The following is a 21,253-nucleotide window of genomic DNA, read 5'->3' on the forward strand; positions in this document are numbered from 1 at the left end:
CGCCGCTGATGAACCCTTTCCACAAACAATCAGCCGTGAGAGAGAAGCCTCCACGTTTCCACACGACACATCATTTCTTTTGCTAAATTGAATTGAGCACCGCCCGCAGCAGATGAGTTGTTTTTACTCCATTTTCATTGTCATGCCGATAAAGCTACTATTATTCGGGTTCATGGAAGCCGCGTGTTTTGCCGGCTGATTATGCGGAGAAAAGCACTTGAAAGGCGCATTATTCCAAGACACGAGCTTCATGTAGGACTCATTTCGTTCGTCGTCTCTGCAATTTTATCGAGTTTTTCCTATCGGTTTAATGGAGTGATGGAGATGTGCCTTGTCTGGAAGAAAACAATAACTGTTGGAGCTCTACGTTAAACATGCTGCCCGCGTTTCAGTTTAATATCTCCTGTAGGCAGACTTTCAGCGCTAACTTTACGTATTTTTTGATTGATTGTAAGTAAGCAGCGTTACCTCACGACTAGAGATGTCCGATATTATCGGCCTGCCGATATTATCGGCCGATAAATGCTTTAAAATGTAATATCGGAAGATATCAGTATCGTTTTTTTTATTATCGGTATCAGATTTTTTTTAATTAATTTTTTTATTAAATCAACATAAAAAACACAAGATACACTTACAATTAGTGCACCAACCCAAAAAAAAAACCCTCTCGCATTTACACACATTCACACTCATTCACACAAAAGGTTGTTTCTTTCTGTTATTAATATTCTGGTTCCTACATAAATCAATATATATCAATACAGTCTGCAAGGGATACAGTCCGTAAGCACACATGATTGTGCGTGCTGCTGGTCCACTAATAGTACTAACCTTTAACAGTTAATTTTACTCATTTTCATTAATTACTAGTTTCTATGTAACTGTTTTTATATTGTTTTACTTTCTTTTTTATTCAAGAAAATGTTTTTATTTTATTTTATTAATTTTTTTAAAAAGGACCTTATCTTCACCATACCTGGTTGTCCAAATTAGGCATAATAATGTGTTAATTCCACGACTTTATATATCGGTATCGGTTGATATCGGTATCGGTTGATATCGGTATCGGTAATTAAGAGTTGGACAATATCGGAATATCGGATATCGGCAAAAAGCCATTATCGGACATCCCTACTCACGACTACAGTGTGTAAACAATTCCTATAAAAAGCTTTTTACAGTTTGTGTGTTTCAAAAATCCTCCGCCAATGGTTCTCGAACAAACCTAAAAAATATTACCGTATTTTCCAGACTATAAGGCGCACTTAAAAACCTGTTTTACCCTCAAAACTCGACAGTGCGCCTTATAACGCGCCTAGTGTAAGGAATAATTCTGGTTTTGCTTACCGACCTCGAAGCTATTTTATTTGGTACATGGTGTAATGATAAGTGTGACCAGTAGATGGCCGTCAAACATAAGAGATAAGTGTAGGCTGCACTATGATGGCAATATGTCTCAAGTAAACAGCAACATTTTATATGTTCCACTGAAAATATAGAACATTACACACGGCGCTCTAAAATCTATCAAAATGTTTTAGTACGACTTTGGTAAGCTATGAAGCCGCACCGCTTGAAGGATTGTCGACACATTAAACATACGAGTATTATTATGGTGTGTGTATAAGGTAAGACATATTATCTGGCGTTTTGTTAGGCGATATTATGCAAAAGCAACTTTTCTTACCTTCTGGTACCTGCTGATCTGTATTTGGGATCTGCATGAATTCTGAAAAATTGCGTGCGTCCACCTTTGTAGTCCGTGTCGACACCGTAGTCGATAAGCTTCTTCTTTTTCTCTATCTACTTGTTATGGGACATTCATCCTTCGCTGTTGCCATTTCTAATATAAAGTAGTGTAAAGTTCTTACTTATATCTGTCAGTAAACTCGCCATGAAAGCGCTAAAACATACCGGTGTAGTGAGTTTACATTATTCACCCAAGGAACTTTAGTTATTAGAGAGTTCCAGTCGGACGCTTTTTCACGGGACACATTTCCGATGTTGTTGTTTCCGGATGAGGAGATGCTGCGCCGTTATTGATTGAAGTAAAGTCTGGATGTCATTAAAACAGTTAGCACCATCTTTTGACACTTCTTCCACTCCCGTCCTTGCACGCTACACCGCTACAATAAAGATGACGGGGAGAAGACGCTGCCGAAGGTGAGCCACGTAAATAAGACCGCCCACAAAACGGCGCATCCGGAAGCGACTGTCAGAAAGCGGCTTGAAGATGATCTGTAAAACATAATCTTTGCAACATTTTGACCAAAGAACCACCATTACATGTTATGTAGACCACAAGGAAGTGTTTTACATTTAGAAAAAACAAAACAATAATATGACTCCTTTATGCGCCCTATAATCCGCCTAATATATGAAAAAAGATTAAAAATAGACCATTCATCGACAGTGCGCCGTATAATCCGGTGCACACTATGGCACGGAAAATACAGTGCTCGATTTTTGCTACCTTTGCTAAACGTTGCGGTTTACCTTTGGATATGTGGCTGATAAATTTGTATTCTTACGACTATTTCATAGGTATGTGTCTAATCAACAGTACTACCCCAGTTTTTGTTTCGAAACCCGAACAAATCCGAAAAACCGAACGCCATACCTATTTTTTTTAATAATGTAAATCCAAATACTTTGTTCCAGACACCTAAAAATATTAACACAAAACATATTTTACAGAGTATCATACTTTTACAGGCAGAAAGCAATGTACAAATAAAAAATCAACATCTGGAAGACCCTTGTTGGTAAAGATGAGCGCTGAGTGGAGAGCAATGAGGGGAGGACAGAACCACGCCAACTTCGTACTTTGCTACGGGTTTACGTTCTTCAGTTCAATTGTGTTTCTCGCCATCTATATTATAGTACTCACTCTTGCAACTTTCTTTGGCCCCATGATGGCTTATTTTGAAATTGTATTCAATAAAAAGTAAAGTACAGGGACGGAGTCAACAAAAGGGGTGTTATGATTCGTGTTAATTCGATTCGAATCATAATTTGAGGTCGCCGATACGATTAAGGGATGGAATTAGTTTATTTAAAACGATACGATCTGAAACGAGTCAGTGAGTTGATATCGATTCATTAACTTTTTAGCAAAAAAAAAAAAAAAAAACAAGCATTGTGACTGTGAAATAAATACTTGACACTGCAGGTAAAGTTTTCTATATTCCTGTAATTTTTTTTGTAAGGGAATTATGTATTATGGATACAAACATATATATATATATATATATATATGGAAAGAAAAAAAAAAAGGAAAAAGAAAAAAAATAATAATTAAATTGTTATATGTATCCAGTGATTATACTAAAGTTATTTTCCATTTTCACATTTGCCGTTCAAATACTGAGAAGAGACGGTGTGGTGATCAGCAGCCAGTTGAGGCACGTCACTGATTTGTGCCTCACCATGGATTGTGCGCAATGACTCGGCTAACTGCTGGCCTGCTGTGCAGTGAGACCGTATTGCTATATGAATTATATTATACATTTCCATAGTTTAGTTAGCTGAGGTATATAATGTACAGTGTATTTGGTCAACAACTGTATGTGTGTAACGTATTTTTAGTGCTGAGCGATCATAAAACTGCTGCCAAGACACACTGTGTGAGGCTCGTCTCATAACCCCGCAGAATGCACCGCCCGACGGGAGCGCCACACCAACCAAAGCCCACACCCAAACCTTCCATGTGCAAGACCGAATCCACCCAAAAAAAGTCACTTAACAAGAAGCCAAAAAGTGCAAAAACAACAATGCTCGCGCTGCGCGCCGGAGGAGCCGTGAACAGGGACACAACATTAGGTACACCTGCAGACTGAAGCGCGGATTTCATATTTCATTCATTCACGACTCTTCCAACACGAACACCACTGCTCCCGCACTTATAAGTAAAGGTAAGACCATAATAACGTTTTTTTTAATTAAATGTGCTTTTTTGTGTGCTACAGTTTGTAAGTGTAAAGTCAAAGTTAAGTATGGGTGAGGGCCGACATCCGGGCAACTGAGCTACATACGGGTTCTTCGAGCCATAGCAACCAGACTGGCGTTGAAAACAAACCATTGCCATTACTCTTTAACCTGTCGACCTACGCTGGTTAAACCCGTCATTCTGCCTCCAAAATGCCGAAAAACTGTGTTGTTTTTAATTGTGCTAACCACAACTGGAAACAGGGAAAACAAAGGTTGTATTTTGTTCTGCCAAAGCGCGATAAAAGCCCACAGAGACGAGACAAATGGCTCGCAGCTTTACACTGGGAAAACGAGGACGGTTCTCACTGGAGTCCCCCAAAGTCCCGGGTCGTGTGTTCGGATCACTTCGTTTCTGGGAAATATAAGGAACAAAAATCCACCTTCTTAACCACAACTTGGCTATACCGTCCGTGCTAATGTTGTACTTGTTGAATTTGTACCTTATAACGTTCGACAGCTGAAGTTGTTGTTGTACAAAAATAACATGCGGTATATACTATATAGTCTATAGCCTAGCTAGCTATTTTCGAAAACCGGACAACGAGAGGATACCAAAGGCAGCGTTAAGATGGACACCACCGGGAAAACGTAAGCCAGGGCGGCCAAAGAACACCTGGCGAAGAACAGTTGAAGGGGAGCTGAAAGAGATGAAGCTTACATGGGGCGAGGCACAGAGACGAGCACAGCAGCGAGATGAATGGCGTCGAGTCGTCGAAGCCTTATTTCCCATCCGGGAAGAAGAGGATTAAGTTAAGTAAGTAATATACTATATAGTCTATAGCCTAGCTAGCTATTTTCGAAAACCGGTTTCGTTTAAATTTGCGCTTAACAGTTGGGTTTTTAAAAACCAATAAACCCTATAATTTTCATGTTGCCATTCAATACATGTAGCCCTCAAATCTCTCAATATTTTATGCACTAACACTTGATCTTGTTGTTGATAACTTCCGCGTCTCTTTCTTAGCAGCGCGCAGGCTAAGCTAACTAGCAAGCTAAGCTAAGCCTGAGAAGCTTTAAAGTTCACTGAGACGAGTCTGACGCAAATAATACATTTTCGTTTTTTCACACGATATGCGAATAAGTAAAAATGCGTAAATGAAGGATTTAACGCCGACTTCCAAGCCACAACGCTCGTTAAATGCTTTTTCTGTCAATGCTGTGTACGCTGTGAGCTGGTTTGTTTTCAACGAATTCCCGGTTGCTAGGAGATTGGTAGGCGGAAGTGACGTAGGTCCGCCCTCACCCATACCAATGATCAGGGGCGCCGAAAAGGGGGGGTAAAGGAGACGGATTCTAGCGGCCCATGATGGAGGGGGGCCCAGAGAGGCCCCTAATGATGATGAAATTATAATACAGAAAAAATAATGACACTAAGTTATTAACTAACATATAATCACACATTTTTTATTTTCCATGTCCTGGTAACAATACCTTTATTTGTTTTGGAAGCATCAACACATGCACGGCCCTCCCTTCCCCCCCCTCTATTTACGTAAAATGGTTCAGTCCGACTGGATCAGCTGCAGGTAGAGCACCGGCGATTTGTCCCAGACAGACAGCGCCACAGCGGGCAAAGCGGAGGAGACAGCCGTATGCCTCAAAAATCAGGCAGCCAAAAAAGAAAGGAAAATAAAATAAGAGAGGAGAAGGAGTTGAAGGGTCGACAATATGTCACAATATTTCCAAAACAAGGTGGGTTTGTTGGTTGTGGTGGAAAGTTATGCATATTAACTTTGTCCCTGTCTGTGGTAATAAGCTAGCATCACCTTTCTCACCATGTTAGCTCAAGAAAACTCTGGATTTTTACATTTTACTGCTATACTAGTTAAATAATCAATCCAGCCAAACATTTATCAAGCTGTTCTTATTCAATAATAGTTGATCTCCCCTCTGTCAAAATGATGCCTCACCTCCTTCCACATGAGGAAGGAGGTGAGCAGCTGTGTGTGTTGAAATAATGAAAATATAATACAAAATATAATACATTTTACTACAGTCTCAAGAATCAGTAGTGCAGCAAATAAATGACTCAAAATGAATTCCATTGTATTCAGAGTGCTCAGTTCTTCCCCTACTGTACATGCCAACTGTGATGCTGTTCTTCTTTCAAAAATATGGTAATGATAGTCAAAAATACCATTAAAATGCATAATTGTATGTAAAATAGCATCAAAAAATGTTTCCGCTGTGTTGGGGGCCATGTAAAGATTCTTTTCATGGGGCCCAAAATCCCTAGCGGCGCCCCTGCCAATGATTGTCACACACACACTAGGTGTGGTGAAATTTGTCCTCTGCATTTGACCCATCCCCTTGATCACCCCCTGGGAGGTGAGGGGAGCAGTGGGCAGCAGCGGCGCCGTGCCTGGGAATAATTTTTGGTGATTTAACCCCCAATTCCAACCCTTGATGCTGAGTGCCAAGCAAGGAAGAATGCTGGTATGAGCTTTTAAACATAACCCGTTAACTGCTGCCAATCAAATGGAGAATAAGATACTCTTTAGGGTTCATATGTTTGTAAATCTGACTGTGATGAAGTCAGTGCCTCACCTGACATGAACCTCACCGCACGCCACTGATATATATATATATATATATATATATATATATATATATATATATATATATATATATATATATATATATATATATATATATATATATATATATATATATATATATATATACACACACACACACATATACAGTACATACATATATATAACATAACAAACAAACTCCAGGTAAAATGTTAAAAAAAGTTAAAGTTAAAGTACCAATGATTGTCACACACACTAGGTGTGGTGAAATTTGTCCTCTGCATTTGACCCATCCCCTTGCTCACCCCCTGGGAGGTGAACATATTTGCCGTTCAAATACTGAGAAGTGACTTGCGGTGAGTCACCAGCCAGTTGAGCCTCACCATGGATTGTGCAATGACTCGGCTAACTGCTGGCCTGCTGTGCAGTGAGACCGTATTGCTATATGAATTATATTATACATTTCCATAGTTTCGTTAGCTGAGGTATATAATGTACAGTGTATTTTGTCAACAACTGTATGTGTGTAACGTATTTCTTGTGCTGAGCAATCATAAAACTGCTGCGAAGACGCACTGTGTGAGGCTCGCAGTAATCCCGCCTCCTGGTGGTAGAGGGCGGTAGTGATCCCAGAGATCATTCTGGCGACTACTCGGCTGCAGAAGAAGTGACAACAAGCAGCAACAGTTAGCAGCGATCGTTTATTTTTTCCTCTCGCCTGGACTTTTAACATGGAGGATTACATATCTAAAATAAAACAGTTTTCTAAACTGGACTTTCAATCGAAGCAGGAGGTAATACTTAGAGGAAGATCTCCATCGAGACAGAGAGACTTTTAAAACTGAAGAAAGATAAGGAAGACTTCTATAAACAAGTTATCGATGCTTTTGTTCAAAAGGAGCTGCGCATGGACTTCATTTATAAGTAAAGATAAGACCATAATAACGTTTTTTTTAATTAAATGTGCTTTTTTGTGTGCTACAGTTTGTATGTGTAAAGTTAAAGTTAAGTTAAAGTACCAATGATTGTCACACACACTAGGTGTGGTGAAATTTGTCCTCTGCATTTGACCCATCCCCTTGCTCACCCCCTGGGAGGTAAGGGGAGCAGTGGGCAGCAGCAGCGCCGCGCCCGGGAATAATTTTTGGTGATTTAACCCCCAATTCCAACCCTTGATGCTGAGTGCCAAGCAGGGAAGAATGCTGGTATGAGCTTTTAAACATAACCCGTTAACTGCTGCCAATCAAATGGTGAATAAGATACTCTTTAGGGTTCATATGTTTGTAAATCTGACTGTGATGAAGTCAGTGCCTCACCAGCCATGAACCTCACCGCACGTCACTGTTACATATATATGTATATACATATATACATATACATATATATATACACATGCATATATATATATATATATACACACACATATATATACATACAGTACATACATATATATAACAAAAACAAACAAACTCCAGCTAAAATGTACATACACATATAAACATAAATATATTTACATACATATACATATATACACATACATATATATATTGTACATATATACAAATACATATATACATATACATACATACATAATGCATATACATATATACATACATATAGTCGTCACCTCATCGCAGTATATGTACATATACATATACATATATGTATACATACTGTATACTAGGGATGTCAAGGTATGAACATTTCTCATCACGGTTATTGTGACCAAAATTATCACGGTTATTATTATCGCGGTATTTTTAAATGTGATAAAAAAAATTCAAAAGGTACTTATACTGAAATCTTTTAATTAAATTTTATAAATTAAAAAAAAAAAAAACATATTGAAAATTATTTTCTTTGGAGAATACATATTATTGTAGATAAAAACGCTGTTTCATGGACCGCAAGTACAAATTGAATGTGCATAGGAAAGCAACACATTATAAACAAAGTAAAACGGTAGAAAAAATAAAAATAAAATAAATGTGAAAATTGTACAAGATAGCATTATGGACAGATAAAAACTATTTTTTAAAATGTTTTGCACTGTGGCCCCCTAATGGCCAAAGGACGTAACTGAACTTTTTGTCCATATAGATAAAAATTGGTGTGAATGTTTGATCATATATTTTTGCATAATTAGAAAATATTTAAGTTAACATAATTTGCGATTACATGGAGTACAGGTATATGGTTGTTTTCCCAAAAGAGAAAGAAATAATACATTTAAGTATGAAAAGTTACAGACCTAGTAATGGTAAGTGTATCTTGTGTCTTTTTTTATGTTGTTTACAATAAAATAAAATTTAAAAAAAAAATAATAATAATAATAATAATTTGCTCAAAAGACTTTGAAAGGGTTAAAAAAATAAATAAAAAAAAGTTACAGTACTTTATTGATCCATATTATTTCCAGGCTATCGAGGGCCAAACAAAACGAAGTGGCGAGCCACATCTGGCCCCCGGTCCTTGAGTTTGACACCTGTGTCTTATTGGGTTGTTTTTCACTTTTCTTAAGTAAGGTTTATTTTGAGTGTTAAGTCATAACTGGCCTGCTAACATGTCGAAGATAATTGACTCATCACTGAGTTTCTAACTCACACTGACAAATGTAAACTCATCTTTTTAAACAACTTGTCCTGACTTATTGCTCTCTAGCGTCTCATATTCACTCTGGTCCAGACCTCCCTAATCCATGTGTGTCTTCATGCCACCTGGAGCGTAAATATCTCATTATTTACCGTCATGCTGATTGACTCAGGCATGAATCTTATGAACTCAATTCGGAGCTTCGGCTTCGCTTCAGTGCGAGCGCTGAGACAGACTGCATTTAAAGACTTAATGAAGCATCCTTTCTGCAACTCTCTTCTTATTTTAGGATTTCGGTGTGCGACGAAGACAAGTTCCGGCACAACGAGTTCATCGGTGAGACGCGAATCCCCCTGAAGAAGCTGAAGCCCAACCAGACCAAGAACTTCAACAACTGCCTGGAGAAACAGTTACCTGTAAGTGTTTCTCACATGTACAGTAGGGAAGGGATTCATATGCTCCCCATTCCTGAGTGGATCTTCCTCTCATCCCCAATTTGTCACGGTTCATGTGTCAGGTAAACCACGACGAATGGGGCCATATGAATCCCTTACTACTGTAGTAGCTGCATGTGCTTTGTTCACCACAATCAGCTACTTCCTGTCCCTCATTCCATGTGTTCGGTGTGCGAAATCTGTACGCCTCTGTACCGTACTTACACATTGGCCTGTTAAAAAGCTACGGTTGCAAAATCAAAAAAAAAAATTCCCTTGGTATAGTCCGTACAGTGCGAGTAAAGATTAAAGTCGGAAAACCTTCAGGGAGCGTGTGGCTGCAGCGGAAGTATCGGGACGCCTTCCCGCTGCCCACTGCATATGAAGGAGGCTCGTCCCTTCTCCCTCCATTTAAAAAGGACTGTTTTGCTGAAACTTTATTTTCTCTTCTTTTCAACAAACACATTTCACACAGTAGAAGCTCAATTTACGAGCTTCTTTTAGGAATCAGACTATATAAACTAGAGGTTGAACTAATATATATATATGTATATATATATATATATATATATATATATATATATATATATATATATATATATATATATATATACATATATATATGTATATACATACATACATACATACATACATACATACATACATACATACTAGGGCTGCAAATCTTTGGGTGTCCCACGATTCGATTCAATATCGATTCTTGGGGTCACGATTCGATTCAAAATCGATTTTTTTTTTTTCAATTCAACACGATTCTCGATTCAAAAACGATTTTTTTTCCCGATTCAAAACTATTCTCTATTCATTCAATACATAGGATTTCAGCAGGGTCAACCCCAGTCTGCTGACATGCAAGCAGAGTAGTAGATTTTTGTAAAAAGCTTTTATAATTGTAAAGGACAATATTTTATCAACTGATTGCAATAATGTAAATTTGTTTTAACTATTAAATGAACCAAAAATATGACTTATTTTATCTTTGTGAAAATATTGGACACAGTGTGTTGTCAAGCTTATGAGATGCGATGAAAGTGTAAGCCACTGTGACACTATTGTACTTTTTTATTTTTTTTTATAAATGTCTAATGATGTCAATGAGGGATTTTTAATCACTGCTATGTTGAAATTGTAACTAATATTGATACTGTTGTTGATAATATTCATTTTTGTTTCACTACTTTTGGTTTGTTCTGTGTCGTGTTTGTGTCTCCTCTCAATTGCTCTGTTAACCATGCTAATCTGAAGGTAGTGCTCCCCAAACTACACCAGCATGTAAAATGTGCCACAAGAGGCAAAAACACACCGGACAAGGTTTACTCCAATATTAAACTGGGCTACAGAGCTAAACCTTTAGCACACATGGGCCAGTCAGACCACATATCCCTGCTACTCATCCCAGCATACACCCCCACCCGGATAAGTGCTCCCACCACAACAAAGACCATCAATACCTGGCCTGAAGGTGCCACTGAAAAGCTGCAAGACTGCTTTGACACCACTGCGTGGGAGGTCTTTGTAGACGAGGACCTGGAGAAATACACATCAGGAGTACTGGGCTACATAAAACACTGCACAGACTCTGTTACTGTGGATGAGCGCGTCCGAGTCTATTCCAACACAAAGCCATGGATGACGAGAGAGGTGCAGAGGCTGCTGAGGGAGGAGGACACCGCGTTCAGATCTGGCGACGGGGAGCTCTACTGCACTGCCAGAGCCAGCCTGAAGCGTGGTATCAGGGAGGCTAAGGAGGACTACAAAACGAAGATTGAGGACTGCTTCCAAAGCAACGACTCCAGGAGGGTATGGCAGGGGGTCCAGCACATGACCAACTACAGGCCCAGCAACCTCCCGGCCGGCAGGGGAGACCCCCAGCTGGCAGAGGAGCTGAACTCCTTCTACGCCCGCTTTGAGGTAACACCATCGGAAGCAGTCACACTTCACTCAGTAGCAACACCTCACCCAACAGCCACACCTCAATCAGCAGTCACACCTCACTCGGCAGACCACAGCAGCCTCACCCTTTCAGTGACGGAGCACGAGGTCAGACGCATACTGAAAGCCGTGAACCCGAGGAAAGCTGCGGGACCGGACGGCGTCTCCGGACGGGTGCTGAGAGACTGGGCTGATCAGCTGGCTGGTGTCCTCACCGACATCTTCAACCGGTCCCTGTCCCAGGCCACCGTCCCATCCTGCCTGAAAACCTCCGCCATCATCCCGGTCCCCAAAAAGAAAAACACTGTCAGCTGTCTGAACGACTACCGGCCAGTGGCACTCACTTCCATCACAATGAAGTGTTTCGAGAAACTGGTCCGGACCCACATCCTCTCATCCCTACCGCCCGCATTGGACCCCCATCAGTTTGCCTACCGAGCCAACAGGTCTACGGAGGACGCCATCGCTACGGCTCTCCACTCCGCCATGTCCCACATGGAGGGGGGGGGGGGAGCTATGTACGGCTGCTCTTTGTAGACTTCAGCTCTGCATTTAATACCATTTTACCTGACAGACTGGTGACCAAGCTAGCAGACCTCGGAATATCCAACCCCACCTGTCTCTGGATTGAAGACTTCCTGACTGACTGCCATCAGAGGGTGAGGATGGGTACCCACACCTCCACAGCCCTCAGCCTCAGCACCGGCTCACCTCAGGGCTGCGTGCTGAGCCCCCTGCTCTACTCACTCTACACCCACGACTTCACAGCCACCCACCCCGGCAACCACATCATAAAGTTTGCCGATGACACAACGGTGGTGGGCTGCATCTCTGGGGTCGACGAGACGGCATACAGGTGGAGCAGCTGGCAGTGTTGAGCAGGGTGAACAACCTGAAGCTGAACCAGCTCAAGACCCAGGAAGTGATCTTGGACAGCAGGAGGAGAAAAACTACCATACAGCCCCTGTACATCGACGGGGGCTGTGTGGAAAGAGTCTCATCCCTACGCTTCCTGGGAGTTCACCTGGATGAGGACCTGTCCTGGAGGACCAACACCACGGCCATCGTCAAGACGGCACAGCAGAGGCTCTACTTCTTGAGAGTACTCAGGAATCTCCACCTGAGACAGGATCTGCTGGTGTCCTTCTACGGCTGTTCTGTGGAGAGCATCCTCACATACTGCATCTGCGTATGGTTCTGCAGCTGCACAGCAGCAGAGAGGAAAGCTCTCCAGAGGGTCGTCAACTCAGCCCAAAAAATCATCGGGTGCCCCCTCCCCTCCCTGGAAGAACTGTATAACTCCTGCTGCCTGAAGAAGGCAGCCAACATACTCAAGGACCCGTCCCACCCCGGCAACAGCCACTTCGATCGGCTGCCTTCCGGCAGACGTTTCAGAACCATGCGAACCCGCACAAATAGACTCAGGAACAGTTTCTACCCCCGGGCCATAACTGCACTAAACGCTGCTAAATTGTAAAAAAAAAAAAAAAAAACAACTCCCTCACGTGCAACATGAGGAAGCCACCGGTCAATCACGATCCGGGACTGTGCAATCAGCGATTACATGCCAACTGGACAATATTTATCATATTTATTCACACAATTAATCCACAATAAAAAGCCTGCACAGCATAGGAGGTAGGAAATGCTGACTCCCACCCCCTTAGCACACTGGGATTCAGCATTACTCCTCTCTAGTCACTTTATACTTTTTACTGTCTCGTTTTCTTTTACATTGCCTCTTAGAGTGGTCTTAGGCCACATTGTATATTGCATATTGTGTATATTGTGTTGTTTTTGTGTATTGTGTGGTTTCTTCTTTTTAAAAAAAAAAACGCAAAGCACCTCAGGGAAGCAATCTAAATTTCGTTGGACCTGTACCTGTACATGCACAATGACAATAAAGATGATTCATCCATTCAGTCATTCATTCATTCATTTATTGCAGTTCTGAGTGTTGCTGGGTCGGGTTTGGTTATGGAATTGGATTGCATTGTTATGGTATTGCTGTGTATTGTTTTGTTGGATTGATTAATTTAAAATAATAATAATAATAATAATTTAAATAAAAAAATTTAAAATAAAAATAAAAAATTTAAAAATGAGAATCGATTCTGAATCGCACAACGGGAGGATTGCGATTCGAATTCGAATCGATTTTTTCCCACACCCCTAATACATACACACATATACACATATATGTATATATATATATCCATCCATCCATCCATTTTCTACCGCTTGTCCCTTTTGGGGTTGCGGGGGGTCGCTGGAGCCTGTCTCAGCTGCATTCGGGCGGAAGGCGGGGTACACCCTGGACAAGTCGCCGCCTCATCGCAGGGCCAACACAGATAGACAGAGGGGGTGTATATTTCAGCCAGGAAGAGTTAGGACTGCAAGGTGTTCTGGGTATTTCCTCTGTTGTGGTTATGTTGTCTCACGGTGCGGATGTTCTCCCGAAATGTGTTTGTCATTCTTGTTTGGTGTGGGTTCACAGTGTGGCACATATTAAGAGTGTTAAAGTTGTTTTATACGGCCACCGTCAGTGTAACCTGTATGGCTGTGGAACAAGTATGCCTTGCTGTCACTTACGTGTGCAAGCAGAAGCCGCACACAACATGTGACTGAGCTGTCACAATGTCTGTACATGTTGTAGAGGGTGAGAAAGGCAGTACCATCACAGCACGACCTAATTATTGCTGTTAGGGTGCGACCCCTGGTCTATATTGTATATATAACAGCGGGTGGGTATATATATATATATATACACATATATTAGGGATGTCAAAATTAACAAGAGTTAACTCATGTGTTAATCATAAAAAATATCGCATCAATCAGATCAATAATCAAAAATGAGTAAAGAGACTCCGACTGGTGTGCTTACTGTCAAATGTTACTCCAAAATACACCCTAAAAGAACTTTTTATAAAACTGTGACAAATTAAATGACATGCATTCAATTAAAACATTTTAAAATGTTCCTGTATCCCATTCGGACAATAAGATGTGATTTGTGTACAAATATTGGGGTCTTTTCTTAAGGAAATTGTGATTATGCAAGCGAATAATCACTTGCGATTAATCATGATTATTCCAAATTCCAAAATGTGATTAATCCAAAAAAAATATTATATATGTATATCAAACAAACATAAGGTGGCATTTGATCAACTAACTCTTTTTTGTTATTTGTTACTAAAACAACACAACAACAAACGGCAAGCTAAACTGTCAGCGCAACACACAAAACACCCACACACACAAGTCCAAGTCCACAGCAATTCCCTCCTTCTTTCCAGGCTGGTTTTGTTGGCTTTTTGGACCCATGTTGAGTAAGCAAATTAGAGGAAACTTGGTGAATGGTGAGGGGGAAAAAAACACTGAAGCACTGAGAAGTGGTAACCGAGTACTGGACTGCATAAACAGGATGTGATGTAGCGGGCTCCGCCTCTCCAAAATATCTGTACCCTGTGTGTACTGTACTGCATAGAGATTGAGGTTCCACTGTAACACATTTTGAAACTGTAATTATAACACCTTACAGTAATATTTTTGCCTGAGGTTATAATACCGTCAGAATATCTTACTGGACCATGCGTAAACAAACCTAAAAATACTACAAGCAACACATACTATATTGCCAAAAGTATTTGGCCACCTGCCTTGACTCACATATGAACTTGAAGTGCCATCCCATTCCTAACCCATAGGGTTCAATATGATGTCGCTCCACCTTTTGCAGCTATTACAGCTTCCTCTCTTCTAGGAAGGCTGTCCACAAGGTTGCCGAGTGTGTTTACAGGAATTTTCCACCATTCTTCCAAAAGCGCATTGGTGAGGTCACGAGAAGGCCAGGCTCTCAGTCTCCGTTCTAATTCATCCCAAAGGTGTTCTATTGGGTTCAGGTCAGGACTCTGTGCAGGCCAGTCAAGTTCATCCACACCAGACTCTGTCATCCATGTCTTTAAGGACCTTTATGCACAGGCGGCATCCTATGACAGTTCCACGCTGGAAATCACTGAGCTCCTGAGAGCGGCCCATTCTTTCACAAATGTTTATAGAAACAGTCTCCATGCCTAAGTTCTTGATTTTATACACCTGTGGCCCGGCCAAGTGATCAGGACACAAGATTCTGATCATTTGGATGGGTGGCCAAATACTTTTGGCAATATAGTGTGCCTTTCCACCTAAAGCAACACGTTCCACAAACAGAATACAAAAACCTTTCCAGTTTCAGCTTTGTGGACACTTTTGACAAATGCTGCTTTTTTTGGTGTGTGTGTGTGTGTGAAAGCTCGCCAGAAGGCAAACTGTGCCGCATGAATTACTCGCCATACCGCCTGCAAACCTCTCTGACAAACATCACAAAATCCGTGGCAGAAAATAGACTCCAAAAGATGCTGACTCATCGTTCTTTCACTTTGGCGGAGAAGACAAAAAGAACACTTCCTAGAGCAGGAGGTGGGCAAAAACCCTTAAGTTTGTTTGACAAAATGTTTAAAAATACGCCTCATTCATGCGTTCATGTGGACTTTTTTTTTTCTTTTTTTTATAACTCCTACTTGACTGGCTAAATATAGATTATTCCTGCCAGTGTATCAAAATAAAGACTGTGGGCCGTGAACCTGAATGAAGGATTTTGTGCTCGAGTAGGTTTGCTTCCCAGTGTTTCTGCGCCCAAAGACCACCACGAGTCAGTACAAAAAAATCCATAAAGGTCTGTGTCAAGAAAATGTGATTTTTTTATTTATTTTTCTGTGGGGGGGGGGGGGGGGGGGGGGGTTGAACCTATCTCGACCCTAATCTAATGGACTCCAGCTGAGCCCCTCATCCGTCCAGTTCCTTTGTGGTTTTGTTCTCCATTACTTCTACATGAAACAGAAAAGGAAAGAGTCTAAACATATGTAGCATTATCCAATAATTCATAACTTCATCATAGCCGATGACAACAAACAAACATACACAACCTCCTGGCGGAGGTAATTAATCACAGAATAAATGGAATGGCCTTGTTTGTTTTGTCCTACCGTCGCTTCCAAACAGGCTGCGAGAGGGTTCGCTCTTTGCGGAATGAAATAAGCAAAGGCGGAGGCGGAGGCGGGGCCGCTAGCCTGCACATACATGCACACACAAGTTGAGACTCGTAATATAAACGTAAGATAACGCAGACGTCCGACAATGGCTTTTTTGCCGATATCCGATATTCCAATATTGTCCAACTCTTAATTACCGATACCGATATCAACCGATACCGATATATACAGTCGTGGAATTAACACATTATTATGCCTAATTTTTTGGGGGAGGGGTTCAGGTGGGGTTGGGGGTGTATATTGTAGCGTCCCGGAAGAGTTAGTACTGCAAGGGGTTCTGGGTATTTGTTCTGTTGTGTTTACGTTGTGTTACGGTGCGGATGTTATCCCGAAATGTGTTTTGGTGTGGGTTCACAGTGTGGCGCATATTTGTAAAAGTGTTAAAGTTGTTTATACGGTTACCTCAGTGTGACCTGTATGGCTGTTGACCAAGTATGCCTTGCATTCACTTGTGTGTGTGAAAAGCCGTAGATATTGTCAGTCTACCCCAGGGCAGCTGTGGCTACAAAAGTAGCTTACCACCACCAGGTGTGAATGAATGATGGGTTTTTAACATGTAAAGCGACTTTGGGTACTTAGAAAAGCGCTATATAAATCCCAGGTATTATTATTATATTATGTGATTGGGCCGGCACGCAAAGGAAGTGCCTTTAAGGTTTATTGGCGCGCTGTACTTCTCCCTACGTCCGTGCACATAGCGGCGTTTTAAAAAGTCATAAATTATACTTTTTGAAAACGATACAGATAATTTCCAATATTACATTTTAAAGCATTTATCGTCCGATGATATCGGCAGTCCGATATTATACTACATCCCTAATCCGGACCACCACCAAAATCTAATCACTTGTTTCTTATCCCATTTCCGACGTTTCCTGAAGGCAAACAGGCAGACCTCAGCGAACGTCTGACCTTCTGGCAGAGGTAATAACAGCGAAATACAATAACAGTCCTTTACAATGATATATGCACACACAATAAAACAGCTGATATGTAAATAATTACAGTGTGGTGTTGTCCCGATACCAATATTTTGGTACCGGTACAAAAAATGTATTTCGATACTTTTCGATACTATTCTAAATAAATGCTACCACAAAAAATGGCATTATTGGCTTTATTTTAACAAATAATCTTATGGTACATTAAACATATGTTTTCTTATTGCAAGTTTGTCCATAAATCTGATGGACCAGTCTGGGTTTGGAGGTTGCCAGGAGAACGCTACATTTCGGACTGCATTGTGCCGAGTGTGAAGTTTGGTGGAGGAGGAATTATGGTGTGGGGTTGTTTTTCAGGAGTTGGGCATGGCCCCTTAGTTCCAGTGAAAGAAACTTTGAATGCTCCAGGATACCAAAACATTTTGGACAATTCCATGGGATGGCACTTCAAGTTCATATGTGAGTGGCCAAATACTTTTGGCAATATAGTGTATATATGTAATGTAGTAACAGGTACATACATAATATATATTTACATATTTTGTTCATTTTAAGCAAATGGCGGTGCATTAATTTCACAGACGCATCACAACGTTAACTATTCCCTTCAACAACAACAACATTACTAATGATGGCAGACTTCATGAGAGACAACAAAGACTACTTTGGGTCAAATGATGATCCAGAACCTTGTAATTTTGAGCCTGAATATACTTAGACTTAGACAAAAGTTATTGATCCACAAGTGAAATTGTTCCACAAAGTAGCTCAGTAACAAAAGATTGAAAGGATAAGGATGGAAAGAATAATGCACACAAGGGCACAAAAAGAGGGCGAAAACAAAAAGTGTAAAGAAGACCAAAAATTTACCATAGTAGCAATATAAAATATAACATATATGTAATATTTACATGTTATTATATATAGAGTATATAATATATACTGATATATTATATTATTATATTATATTTGTATACAATATATAACAAATCCCAATTATCATGTATAATATTACAGTAAGTGTAACAGCTGCAGCAAACAAACAAAAAAGGGTAGCATAAACTAGAGTAGATCCAGCAGAAAATATACATTATAAACAAAGAAGACGGAGGACGATCTACAAGTTTTAGAATCTGAGTGATAAACGGATCCGGCAAGTAGCAGTATTGATAAGTGCTAAACAAGACTACAAAAACAATAAAACAATCACTTACTGTATAATGTCTGCTCTAACTGATGGGATGTTTATATCTTAACATCATAACCCTCAAAGAAGTAAAAAAAATAATAATCATTAAAAAAAAAAAGAACGAAACCAGCCCATTTTCGTGTCTTTCTCGCCATCTCCTGGTCTACGTTGAGCGTCGAAGTTGACGAACTTTTCGGTTCGTGGCTACAACCTTCTACTAGCCGAGTGAAAGGCATGATTTAAATATAAACGGAATACAATGATTTGCAAATCCTTTTCAACCCATATTCAGTTGAATGCACTACAAAGACAAGATATTTGATGTTCTAACTCATAAACTTTTTTTTTTTTTTTGCAAATAATAATTAACTTAGAATTTCATGGCTGCAACACGTGCCAAAGTAGTTGGGAAAGGGCATGTTCACCACTGTGTTACATGGCCTTTCCTTTTAACAACACTCAGTAAACATTTGGGAACTGAGGGAGACACATTTTTGAAGCTTTTCAGGTGGAATTCTTTCCCATTCTTGCTTGATGTACAGCTTAAGTTGTTCCAACAGTCCGGGGGTCACCGTTGTGGTATTTTAGGCTTCATAATGCGCCACACATTTTCAATGGGAGACAGGTCTGGACTACAGGCAGGCCAGTCTAGTACCCGCACTCTTTTACTATGAAGCCACATTGATGTAACACGTGGCTTGGCATTGTCTTGCTGAAATAAGCAGGGGCGTCCATGGTAACGTTGCTTGGATGGCAACATATGTTGCTCCAAAACCTGTATGTACCTTTCAGCATTAATGGCGCCTTCACAGATGTGTAAGTTACCCATGTCTTGGGCACTAATACACCCCCATACCATCACAGATGCTGGCTTTTGAACTTTGCGCCTATAACAATCCGGATGGTTCTTTTCCTCTTTGGTCCGGAGGACAGGACGTCCACAGTTTCCAAAAATAATTTGAAATGTGGACTCGTCAGACCACAGACCACTTTTCCACTTTGTATCCGTCCATCTTAGATGAGCTCAAGCCCAGCGAAGCCAACGGCATTTCTGGGTGTTGTTGATAAACGGTTTTCGCCTTGCATAGGAGAGTTTTAACTTGCACTTACAGATGTAGCGACCAACTGTAGTTACTGACAGTGGGTTTCTGAAGTGTTCCTGAGCCCATGTGGTGATATCCTTTACACACTGATGTCGCTTGTTGATGCAGTACAGCCTGAGGGATCGAAGGTCACGGGGCTTAGCTGCTTACGTGCAGTGATTTCTCCAGATTCTCTGAACCCTTTGATGATATTACGGACCGTAGATGGTGAAATCCCTAAATTCCTTGCAATAGCTGGTTGTGAAAGGTTTTTCTTAAACTGTTCAGCCATTCGCTCACGCATTTGTTGACAAAGTGGTGACCCTCGCCCCATCCTTGTTTGTGAATGACTGAGCATTTCATGGAATCTACTTTTATACCCAATCATGGCACCCACCTGTTCCCACTTTGCCTGTTCACCTTTGTTTGATGAGCATTCCTCAACTTTAGCAGTATTTATTGCCACCTTTCCCAACTTCTTTGTCACGTGTTGCTGGCATCAAATTCTAAAGTTAATGATTATTTGCAAAAAAAAAATTGTTATCAGTTTGAACGTCAAATGTGTTGTCTTTGTAGCATATTCAACTGAATATGGGTTGAAAAGGATTTGCAAATCATTGTATTCCGTTTATATTTACATCTAACACAATTTCCCAACTCATATGGAAACGGGGTTTGTAGAATTAACTTTCACCAACTCAAAGGCGACTCGGCAGCTCACCGGCAAAGTATGTCAATATGGCAGCATAAGCTAAAAGTAGTTCCTCTGTGTTTTGCTTGAAATTAAAAATATCGCTAATACTTGGTAGATTAATATTTAGGTCACGAGATATAAATGGATTATTGTTGGCCGTTTTCTGATGTTTTTTTAGAGGGCTTTATGGGCGAAATGGATTATTCCAATTAGCAGCATTGTTAGCCACCTCGTATTGCCGTATTTAAAAAAAATTATAAAGCATTAAAAAAAAAAAACTTCTGTGTTCTTGTCTTACATAAGGATTGGGGATGATAAGCAACATTCCAAAAAAAAGAACAGTTCCCTTTTCAGGTTAGATGTTAGTCCCTTAGAAACTACTACACAATAAGGGACCTTTACATGTCATACCTATGTAAAAATAAGTGAGGTAACATTATTTTGTATGATCTGTTTGGTAATATCAAATGAAGTAAGTCAACTAAAGGCTACAATGAATCCCATTCAGACTGGTTGAAGGGAAGGCGAGTGCGCTGCTTGACTCCGGGCGCAAACAGTCAGCAGCAGCAAAGACTCCTGCCGATGTTTTGTCATCCGGCGTCACCTCCTGCGGGCGTTCTATTGACTCTTATTTTGCCGGAAATATGACGGTATTGTAGTAAGAGAATGTAATTTATGGGAGACGGGCCTGCACATCATCATCTTAACTGTTGTTCTTTGTGAAAAGCCCTTATTGGGGACC

General features: G+C 40.5%; 1 protein-coding gene across 1 annotated transcript in view; it reads left to right on the forward strand.

Moving 5' to 3' along the window:
* The window catches only part of doc2b (double C2-like domains, beta), a 302,553-nt gene that overhangs the window by 228,461 nt on the left and 52,839 nt on the right, over nucleotides 1-21,253 (forward strand). Inside the window, 1 exon segment of the mRNA XM_062048951.1 lies at nucleotides 9,412-9,538. Coding sequence (XP_061904935.1) covers nucleotides 9,412-9,538 — 127 coding nt within the window.

The sequence above is a fragment of the Entelurus aequoreus genome, linkage group LG05, assembly GCF_033978785.1.
Source record: "Entelurus aequoreus isolate RoL-2023_Sb linkage group LG05, RoL_Eaeq_v1.1, whole genome shotgun sequence".
Taxonomy (NCBI): domain Eukaryota; kingdom Metazoa; phylum Chordata; class Actinopteri; order Syngnathiformes; family Syngnathidae; genus Entelurus; species Entelurus aequoreus.